Source organism: Crocodylus porosus, unplaced genomic scaffold (assembly GCF_001723895.1).
Source record: "Crocodylus porosus isolate Cpor-Errol unplaced genomic scaffold, CroPor_comp1, whole genome shotgun sequence".
Lineage (NCBI taxonomy): Eukaryota > Metazoa > Chordata > Crocodylia > Crocodylidae > Crocodylus > Crocodylus porosus.
Window position 1 is genome coordinate 4,823,089 of NW_017728938.1, and position 10,638 is coordinate 4,833,726.

General features: G+C 54.3%; 1 protein-coding gene across 3 annotated transcripts; it reads right to left on the reverse strand.

Moving 5' to 3' along the window:
• Positions 1–299: 299 nt before the first annotated feature.
• NICN1 (nicolin 1) lies at positions 300–10,087 on the reverse strand. Of its 3 annotated transcripts, none has more exons than XR_002103227.1 (7): positions 9,905–10,078; positions 9,086–9,274; positions 8,278–8,391; positions 6,237–6,308; positions 3,056–3,160; positions 2,301–2,503; positions 300–778 (listed from the first exon to the last, which is right to left on the reverse strand). XR_002103227.1 is itself a non-coding variant. In XM_019547513.1 (7 exons), exons 1-6 carry the CDS (start codon positions 10,034–10,036, stop codon positions 2,462–2,464), a joined length of 654 nt encoding a protein of 217 aa, XP_019403058.1. In that variant the 5' UTR covers positions 10,037–10,077; the 3' UTR covers positions 300–778; positions 2,422–2,461. The 3 variants fall into 3 exon arrangements, 1 of the variants encoding a protein (XP_019403058.1); XM_019547513.1 differs by having other exon boundaries at positions 2,422–2,503; positions 9,905–10,077; XR_002103228.1 differs by lacking the exons at positions 300–778; positions 2,301–2,503 and adding an exon at positions 5,363–5,584 and having other exon boundaries at positions 3,089–3,160; positions 9,905–10,087.
• Between the last annotated feature and the right edge of the window lie 551 nt (positions 10,088–10,638).

The window sequence follows — 10,638 nt, forward strand, 5'->3', positions numbered from 1 at the left end:
GAGCCTTGAGGCACAGCAGAGCAGCCCTTGGGATTCACCAGCGTGTCCCAGCAGGTCACAAAGGAGACTACATCTCCTTTCACCAGCCACAGCACTCCTATAAAGCCTGGTGAGCTTTCCCCTCCTGGGCCAAATGCTGCTGGCACCAAGTCCCAACTTAGAAACAGGGCTACCAATTCTGTGACACATGTGATGGCACTGCAAACATGGAGGGAGCTCCTGCCAGCCTTAGTTGGAAGGGCAGTGGGAACACCAGCTAGGTTGGCCCAGGCTTTATCCAAAAAAACCCACAACATATATCCAGCTTTGGAGTCTGTTCCTTTATTAGAGATCCAGCACAACAGACACACACCTTTCCCACTACAGGGAATGCAGAACAAGGCTCCTTCCATTCCCCCAGGGTCCACCAAGCCTTCGGGAACAGCTGTGGCACATATTTGTAGCTATTCGGTGTGTAGAGATTGGGACAAGCAAGAATTGGCAGCCTAGTGTCTTGGCACAAGCCTGGATGGCCCAAGTTTAGGAGGCACTAACTTCCTGAGTACCCCTGCAAAGTCTGCTTGGGCCTGAGGTACAGTGGTGACGATTACACTACCCTACTTCTCATGGGTTGGAGAAAAAACATGGGAAATACTACAAGGGGTTTGGGCACTACTATACTTCCAGTGCTGCTGGAGCTCCAGCTCTTGTCTAGCCAGCTTCTGCTTTTGCAGGCTCCATAGAGAAGACGGGAGGCCAACCCAAACAACACTTCATCATTCACTGTTTCATAGCCAGCCTGCAGGCAAAGAAGAAAAGCAGAGATAGCCAGTGCAATAAGGACATTAGAGAGTCCCAGTTCAACTGCTCCTGCACTTCTGGCGAAAGTTAAATTTTCAAAGTGTTCCATGACCCTGTACAGGCAGATCTGCTGGAGAATTTCCCATCTTGCACCTTTCCCTCCTGCCACCTCTATCTGCTGAGGGCTCAGGGCAGAGATCAGGGCACAACACTGAGTACATATGGTCCAGGATTCTTTGAGGCAGTCTCTTTGAGCACCAGTTTCACCATTTTCCTTTTCTTTTACACCTCTTTTATAGTGCAGAGTCAGGGAGAAACCCCATGAAATGCAACATGAATTTGCTCTGCCAAAGCCTGCTCACCATGGTAGAAAGAAGCCTAGGTTCTAATGCAACACACATTCAGGGCTGGCAGGAGCAGGCTTGGAATGCCAGAACTGCATGAAGGCAGAGGAAAGCAGCCCCCACTCCCAACGCATGCACACACACATTGCTTCAGGGTGAATCCCTTGAAACAAGGTCTCTAGGAGGCAATCAGTAAGTGTCTGGCTGCCTGTTGCTACTTGACCATCACCCCAGACTAGTTAGGCTAAGCAGCTGGGGAAATACAGCAACCGAGTTTGGCTTTGTTATGCCACTGAAGATAGGGAAGGTGGTATCCCCAGATGTCACCTGGTGCATGTCTGGGATGTTAAGCCCAACCTTTTTACCTGTCATTAGTGCTGGGGAGGGGGAAATACACTGGCTCTCACCACCCTACTGCTCTTCTGAGGCTGATTTCTGCTGTCTCTGATACCCATGGAAAGAAGGCTCCAGCAAATGATCCTTCCTCTCTGAAAAGGCAATTACCCATCCTGCACCTTTCCCCTCCACCAGCCTAGAGCTAGTAAGGTAAAGATCTCTGGCCTCAGTTCTGCCCTGTCACACACAGGCCTTACCAGTAAAGGGACTGTTTAACACTCGCAACAAAAATCTCAGCAGCCCATGCAAAGAAGACATGTCCTATCCTACTCACAGGTGAAGGCAACAAAACAGGAACCATCACCCGTAAGCCCATCATCTCCATGCTGCCAGGGGAGAGGAGGAGATTCAGTTTGTACTATGGCCTCCCTGAGGGACTCCTTAGGGCAGAGTGAACGTTCCATGTCTGTGCATTAGCACTGTTCCATTGTGGCAGGCAGGAGCACAAGGTGGCCATAAGCTACTTCCTAGTCAGTATCTGTTATAAGAGCATCAACTGCAGGTTCTTATGCTGCGGCCACCAGCAAGATCATATGTGCAGAAGATCCCCTCCAGTTTGGAGCAGAGTACTTTCAGCTGACTGCCCAAACCACACTGAGCAAAAGGATGAGGCCAGCAGCAGCAGGCCTAGAAGGAAAGGCCTCTCCAGTGTAATGTGGAGAGAAGGTGATATGGTTTTCGCAGGCCCAAGGGAAACATACAGGAAAAAAGGCTGCCCAGAAGCAGGAAGCTTGGCCACTGGAAGAGGCCCCAGAGGGAGGCCATCAGTAAATGACTCACTTGATGCTGTGAGGTGGCTCAGATACTGGCTATGGACAGCCAAAGGCCCTTATCATGTAGCTATCCCTTTGGGTCCAAAGCAATGCAGGTGAAATGTGCCTCAGCAGGAAGACAAGCATACCAGGTCAGGCAGCTCTGCCTGCTTCTGCTACCAGGAGGGCTCAGGTATAGGAGAGAAGATTGACATCATAGCAGCCATCCACCTGAAACACAGACAGCATCAGTCACTCTCTTCCCAGGGCCACACTACTGTCTGCTAATACTGCTGCCTGTCTCCCTCTCCTCAGTGACCCCCTACTGGGACAGACTGGGATTACAGGAATATCTGAAAACCTGGAACAGAACGTTGTCAGCCCCTAAAACTCCCTCCCAACTCACTGTTAAGAGGCAGGGACTGCAGGAGCCAAAAACCCTTTAAGAGCCTGTTTTCAGACAGCAGCTCTTGTTGGCTGACCTGGGAGCTGGGCAAGGCTGGGACTTCAGAGGCTTTGAGTCCTCTCATTCAAGTCCCGCCATCGCCTCCTCTTGGGAACAAGCTGTGTTCAGCACAGAAGAGCAATTCCAGTGGCCTAATAGCATTTTCACAGGGATATCTATTGGGAGAAGCTTACTGACAGCACCTCAGAGTAAATGAAAGAGCTGCCAGCTTTCAGGGTGCACAAATACTCTTGGTGCTTGCTAAGACATGCAGGAAGACCAGAGTCAAAGACTGGGGCCAGCCCCTGGACAGTAAACAGAGCTAACTGGAAACTAACGTCAAAACGCCCAATGCGGGCAGCCGCTCGGTTGGCATGGATCATCTCTGTCAGCACCCACATCTGCTGCACCTCTGCCGACACCTTCTCCGGATTGGGGAGTCCCTGCAAACAAGCAGCGGTTACTAAGACAAGAACCTCCCTGCTGCAGCTTAGAGTATCATCACCTGATCCTTCACTAGGCACTGCTCCTCCCCAGTCCTGGGCAGCACAAAGATAAATTACCTCGCTCCCCCTCAACCCCAGGGTTGTATGCTCTTTGGCACAGGGGCTGTCACCAACTGTTTGCATGGGACCAAGAGTACTGCAGCCTTGATATGCAACTAAGTTTCTAGTGAAGGGAACCAGCAACCTTTTCAGGTTGTGGGCCAGAATAATCTGGCTCCAATCTGGTGCATGCTAGGTGGCTTTGGTAGCATGTCAGCAGCAAGGGGGGTTGCCTGTGCCTGTGCCAGGGCCAGACAGCTGGAAGCTGCACTGGCACTACTTTTCCCAGCCCCCTGCTCCCTGGCTAGAGTGTAAGCACACCTTCCAGCTGGAGGGGAACTTGAAACTGCACCTATGCTGCTGCCACATCTCCGGTCATCCCACATCTCCACTCCTACCCCACAAGACTGTAGCATGTGCATAGCTAGAAGCCACCCAGCTTCAGTCAGCTCATTTCCCAAATGGCTAGAACCTGAGCTGCAGCTGGAGAGCAAGGGTCAGGGGAAAATGGCAGTGACGGGGACACAGCTTCCAGCAACCCAGCCCCAGCATGGGTGTGCACACAGGCAAATCCTTTCAGCTCAGCAGGCCAGATCCAGTAGCTCTGTGGGCTACCTCTGGCCCATGGGCTCCACATTGCCAGCCCTCGCTCTAGGCCCTACTGCAATATCCTAATATAATAAAGGGCTTAGTCTGTCCGTTTGTGCGTCTGTCTGTCCATAATGCTTTTGGGCAACTGTGCATGTGCCACCAGGAGGGCTGGTGGCGACTGGCTGCCCTGCTGCTTGCAACTGCCAGAGGAGGCAGAGGCGGGCAGGGGGAGGGAGCTGCTGCCATTGCAGCCACCTCAGGCAGGGAGGTGGTTGCGGTTGCTCCAGGGGAGGAGGCGGAGGCAGGTGGGGGAAGAAGGAGCCACTGCCACCATCTCAGGCAGGGAGGCAGTTGGAAGCCCTGCTGTTCTGAGGGAGGATGTGGAGGGAGGCAGGGGGAGGGAGCCTCCACTGCCACCACCACCTCAGGCAGGGAGGCGGTGGTTGCAAGCCCCACTGCTCCGGGGGAGCAGGCGGTGCTGGGCAGGGAAGAGGGAGCCACTGTACCACGTTCAGCCCTGTGACACCTCTTCCCTCCCCCGCCACTCTGCATCTGCTTGGCTTGCTCTGCTGAAGCCATTCCCTGCTCGTCATTCTTTGCATACATCTGCCTGCAAAGGCCAGGAAAGCCATTTGTAACAGTGCATTTGGCTGTTTCACCTTTTGCTGTCTGTAAAACTGTCCAAATAATGAGAGGTACGTTCCATATGAGAGGCAATTCAGACATTTTTCCGGATAATAATGACTTGTGTTGGCTGCATACAGTGGTCATTTACTGCTGCTCACATCCCAGCTTGGACAACTTGTGGAATTCCACACCATGATACCCAAACGGAGTCTGTCATCTGCTCTGTGATCTCCGAGCTGAACACTGAGCCTTGCTGGCAACACCAGGTTCCATTCCTGAGCCTTTCTAAAACAGACACCCTACCCTGCACTTGCTCCAGAAACCCCTGCTGGGTTCAAAACAAGGGTTACTCCATTCCAAGACCTCACCCAGTCATGCAGTGCAGGAGGGAACAGGATATCTCCATGCCATCCATGCATAGTTGGCTCTGCCGTCCCCATACAAATACAACAGGGTTCTCTTAGATCATCCCTTTGAGTTGCAACCTGGTGAATCCTTGCTCACATAGGTTATTCCACTCATTCCAAGGAAGATCACTCAGGTACTGTACTGCTGGCAGGATCAGCCCCATTCCCTGCTTGCCCTGTCCTTCACTTAACCCTTGAGAATAGTAACCAGCCACCTCTCTCGGCTGCACTGTGCCCAGGTCTCTCTGCTTAGTCCTATTTTTCTGACTACCAGCTCTACGGTCTCCAATTTCCCCTCTGAGCATTACGATTCTATGTTGCAGAGACCTCCCTGCTCTGTTCCCTTGGGATGAAGTGACAGGGTGGAGGAAGTGCCATTGCATCATGCCCTGCATATGCCTAGAAGAAGGATGTCTGAATGACTGGAGCAATCAAAGAAACTTCAGTGCAGTAAAGAGATCTCTGAGAGTCTAACCTGGAGGCAGGAGCTACTGTCCATCCTTGGACATACTTCATGTGTTAGAAAAGCACTGTATCCCAGCTTGCCAGAGAGGGCTCAGCAGTCCAGTGGAGGGGCCTGCATAGGTTGATTGCACTCCCTTTCCCTGTTGTGGTGAGTTCTGAATGGTCTCCTCAGTCAGGTAGGCTTGGTCTGCCCCTTGGGCAGCCACTTTCCCCAGCACAAAGTACCACCATTCTGATTAGAAAGCACTTCACACCCACAATGAATCAGGGCAAGGAAGGACACATGGCACAGGAGAGGGTAACCCAGGACCTCAGCATCTTCTTGCAGGGCCTGACAGAGAGGAAGTCACTGGTGACCCTCCCCAAATCTCCTGCTAAGCCATAAGGCTATGCAGTGTCTGAGGGGACAGCCTTTGTCAGGAGAGGAGGGAGCTGGAAGTGGGGTAAGATGCTACAGCCCTAACTGCAGAGGGCAGGGTTAAACTTATTTTTACAATAATGAATACTGGTGCTTATCACTGTGCCTCAGGCACATCCAATCATACCTATTATCCAGTCAGCTTACTTGATCAGAAGATGCTGCCTCTCACCCATCTTTTCCACCTCCAAAGCAAACAATCTCTTCCCCCTAATTTCCAGTGCCCAAGGGTGTGCGTACCAGACACCTGATAAGCATTTGGCTTTCAGCATGTGCAGGGCACCTATGTGCAACTTTCCTGAGTCGGAGTGAGGAACAGCCTCTCTCAGCCAAGCTGTCTCACAGAGGACTTCCCAGTCTAGTGGCTACCCTCACCACAGTCCAGCCTAGGTCCCCCCTGCTACCTCCCCACTCCCATCCCAGGACACAGGGATGTACTTCTATAAGGGTGAATACCTATACCTACCCCATGCAGGTTTTCTGGCTGCTCCTGAGAGGTGAGATGGGAAAGCCAAGATTGAAAGTCTTTCTGGGGGCTCTGAAAGGAAATAAAACTGTGAGGTGAGTAAAGATACAGCTTCCACTTAGCAAAGCTTTCAGGCTGCTTTCAAGTTCTCCAGAGCCTTGCTGCGAACATTAATCTTTGTTCTGGGCAGAACACAGGCCTTGAGCTGGAGTTCCAACACTTGACCAAAACTAAGTTATTTTTTACTGGGCACATCTGCATGAGATGGTAACTGCACAGTACCCTAATATTACCGTGCAGTGTGTCACGACAAAAACCATGCTAATACGTTACTATGCAGTAGTAGTAGGCTACTGTACAGTTAGCATCACTAAATAGCCCTGTGCTGGCGCTACTGTGCAGTTGCGCCAGTTACTGAACATTGATTTAGCACTTGGTTATTAATACACAGTAACTATGGTGCATTAATTAACATGTAGATGCACCCACGCAGAAGGAAATGGAACCCAGTCTGGCTGGGGCTCTTGACACTTGGTCCATCTCCTCAGAGGATCCTACCCTCCTCAAGTGTGCTACAAGAAAAGCAACTGCTACTAGCATGTTCTTACTTCACCTAAACATGAAAAGGGACTTCAAAGCCATTTGTTCTCAATGGCAGGATCTCACTCCATGACCTAGAATATTCTCAGGAGGCACTCACAGGACCGGGTAGTACAGGTGCACTGATACATCGGTTCCATGTTAGATTGGCACTGATACAAGGAAATTTGACTACATCAGCCATCAGCCTTTTTTGGCTGATGTGGCCGCTCATGCCACTGATAAATGCCCTGTGAACGCACACAGCCACAGCTCAGCATGCAGGTGGCTAGAAGCGCAGCCTGGAAGCATGGAGAGAAGTTGGGTCTGGCTGGTAAGTCTGTTGTGGGGGAAGGGGCGAGCGGGGAAGAAAGGGGTGGCGGGGGCAGATCAAGACCCCAGTGGTGAGGAAGTGGGGCTGGGGCAGGCACTGCACAGATGGTGCAAAGTGCAGGACGGAGCTATGAGCAGCTCATCTGGGGGTGCAGGGGGCAGATCCCACCGTTACACGCACCCCAGAATGGCATGGAAGTGTGTAGCCCTGGATCTATGTGTGGGGTGATGGTGGCTGCTGCTGCAGGCTGGAGCCGGGGGCAGTGCTGTACTCTTCCCAGCAGGGGATTGGGCTGGGCTTAGGGCAGGTGGTGGCACTGGGAGAGGAGGTTGGGGGGGACTACAGCAAATTTTGGGGTGACTGCAGTTCCCCCTGTACCCCCCTCCCAGCACCACTGCTGTCCACCCAGAGTGCAGCCCAGCCCAACCCCCCTTCCGGGAAGAGCCCACAGCCCAGCCCACCCTCTTGCCCCTTCCCCCACAACAGGCTTACCAACCAGATGCCACTCTCCAACCTGCCCAGCTGCATATTGGAATTGGAGCGGTATCAGCTAATACGGCTCATTAAAAATCGGCTATTGGTATTGGCCCAAAAATTCTCTATTCATGCACCCCTACTGGGTAGTCAAAGTCCGGCTCCTAAGAGCCTGCAGCAGCTGAGACAACATGCCATGGCCCAGGCTGCAACCATTCTGTGCTGATATGGGAGGAGGGAACCAAGCATGTCAGGGTCTTTGCCCAGTGAGGGAGTTTCACTTCCTAGGCTGGATAAAAGCGTGAAGCAGCCACTCACTGGGAAGAAGAAAATTAATTCATGGAATGTGGAACCCAGCGCCTCCTGCACTACTCTCTTGATGGAAGAAAGCTCTTTATAGGCAAAGAAGCACCAATCTGAGCTGGGTGGTCAATACAAGTCAGCTAATAACAGAGGTTAGGATAGCCTCATGCCTGTTTCACCCATACCTGCTGATAGGCAGAAGACAACTTGCAGTCACCCATATAAGCCCTGTCATCATGGGTCAAAACCTTTACAAGGAATCCCAGGCTTGCTAAGTGCTGCAGCCCAAGCAGCCATATATAGGGCCCAAAAAGGGCCCTGGCCCATCCCAAGCAAATAAAAGGCACTCACCTCCTGGCCACGGGGGTAGATCTGCAACTCCTCAATGGTGAAGTGTAGCCAGACTGGTGAGGGCTGTCGTAAAATCATACGTATCGCCATGACCTCGTCAACATCGCAAAGCATCTGTCAGAGACACAACAGAAGTTGAAAATGTATCACTTTAGCTGCAAGAAGCCCAATGGACACTACAGTCAGGTCCTTCAACTGAACTTTGGCACTTATAAGGCAGGACACAGCAAATGTTCAGCAGGACACTACAATGCTACATAGCAATCCAGGGCAGGAAAGAAGTGTCAGGTTTGAGTAAAGAATGCAGGGAGACAGATGGGAGTTGCCCACACTGAAAATCAGTCAAAGGATTATGTTAGCAGACCCCCTCTTAAGCAAAGGAATAGATCTTTAGTTACAAGCACCCAGGGTTGTGTGTTCACACTGCAACAGAAAAACATCAACTGCAGTAGCCCAGTCCCCTCACCAGTCCACAGATCCCTACAGACCTCAACAGGAAGCATGGTTCCTGTGAAGTCACCAGGAGCACTGCTTGGGCCATTCTCAGAGGTCTGTCATCTAAGAAGTGAGTGGGTTTGCTCAATGTGTGGTGGAGGTGGGCTGGCCACAGCCCTGGAACAGCAAGAGCCCTGCAGGGCAGCTGTTTCTTTGTCAGTTCAGGGCTCAGAAGGGGAAGGGAGTCAACTGTCCAGGCAGCCTACATAAAGGTATGGTAGGAACAGAGCACGCTGGATAAGAGACATGCCTTGGCTCTGCAGAGCATCCAGCCCCACCCTTTACCCTGCCCCGTGGGGCTGAGCATCCTGACCTGGTGCCTGAAGACAGAGAAGTAATCTTGAGAACCCTCCTCTGTGTGCGGGTTGGGCATGAGGCAGTAATTCCGCAAGCAAGTGACCCACTTCCTGGGGCCCTCACCAGCCATGTCCGCAGGGCTGCGACGCTGCACCCGGATGGTCAGGAAAGCCGTGTAGAAATTTTTAAAGACAATCTCCTGCAACTGGGATGACACCACCAGCTGGTCACAGAGAGTGAGGCACATGGGAAGAGCTTCCACTCCCTGGGACCTGCGCTTACGCCTTTCAGCGACCCTCCCATGGCAGGGAAACAGCAGTCTGCTGGGCCTTGCTCTGGCCTCCACATCGCAACGCAACCTGACTTAGCTCAGCACCAGGGCTGTGGGAGCAGCCCAGCAAACAGACACAGGGATGTGCAGGAAGAGCAGGCTGTACAGACTGGACCAGGAGCATCCCATGGTGAGGCAGGCTGCTTTCCACTTCGGTAACAGCAGAGAATGGGCTTGTGCCCAAGGGCATCGGCTGTGGTGGGAGCAGGGCTGCATGGCCCCTGCAGCTGGGAGGCCATTTCCCTCAACCCCGCAGGGTGAACAGCTCAGCCTCGGCCGGGCCCTGCAAAGCCTCCCGGGGGAGTCCTGCACCTCCCCAACAGCCTCCTGAAGCCCCGGCTCTGCCCTTCAGTGCCCCGCTCCCGGTGCCTGCCTCGCGGTCTCCGCAGGAAAGGCCCCTCCCCACGCCGCGGCCGGCGGAGCGCAGCAGCCTGGCCCCGCCGCCCCGGGCCCAACGGGCACCGCCTTCCCCGCGCCCGGCCCGCGGCGGTCCCCGCCACTCACGCCCACGGCCCCGGCCTGCGGAAAGACCACGTCGATGACGGCCACGCCGGGCCGCGCCAGGTCCGTCTGCACGTCCCCCGCCTGCAGCGCCACGGCCGCCCGCACGGCGCACGGCACCGGCTCCCGGGCCATGCTGCGGCCCCGGCGGCGGCGGAGCCGGCTGACGGCCAGTCACGTGACGCCAGCGGCCCTGCGGACCCGAGAGGCGACAGCCCCTTGCGGGGCGGGGCCGTGCCCCGGGTCGCCATGGAAACGGCTGCGGACAGAAGGCGGGGGCGGGGCCTGGGGCTCAGCTCCGGTTGGTCGTGCAGCCCGATGGGCAGAGGCGCCCGGGCCGCGCCGGGGCGTGGGGGGCATGGGCTTCGCTTTGCGGCCCCGGGGCTACGTGGCAGCGGAAGGGGGGAGCGGGCGGTTCTGGGCCTGAGAAGCGGCGCTGGGGCAAGCCGGCGCGGCCGGCGCTTCGCACGAGCGCCTTGTCTCCGCCCCGCAGCGGGGGGGACCGGGGACCTCGGCTGTGGCCCAGTGAAAGTGTCACCCGCGCCCGGCCAGCCAGGATGCGGGCGCGTTGGTTGTGGCTGTGCCGGTCGAAGGGCACAAGCAGACAAGGCTTTTGAGGGGAATGTGATCTCTTTTATTAGACCAACCAAAATAGTTGGAAAAATTCTTCTTTGCAAGCTTTCGGGTATGAGCACCATTCTCCAGGCACAGTGTTTGTACCCGGAAGCTCGTGAAGA

What these genes read in the sequence shown, in the direction of transcription:
- NICN1 (XM_019547513.1), bottom strand. Translation starts at nt 10,036, where the DNA reads ATGGCCCGGGAGCCGGTGCCGTGCGCCGTGCGGGCGGCCGTGGCGCTG. An exon ending in CGCAGGCCGGGGCCGTGGGC is followed by an intron (nt 9,275 to 9,904) that starts GTGAGTGGCGGG and finishes GTGTCATCCCAG; the next exon opens with TTGCAGGAGATTGTCTTTAA. An exon ending in CCCGCATTGGGCGTTTTGAC is followed by an intron (nt 2,504 to 3,055) that starts GTTAGTTTCCAG and finishes TCTGTGTTTCAG; the next exon opens with GTGGATGGCTGCTATGATGT.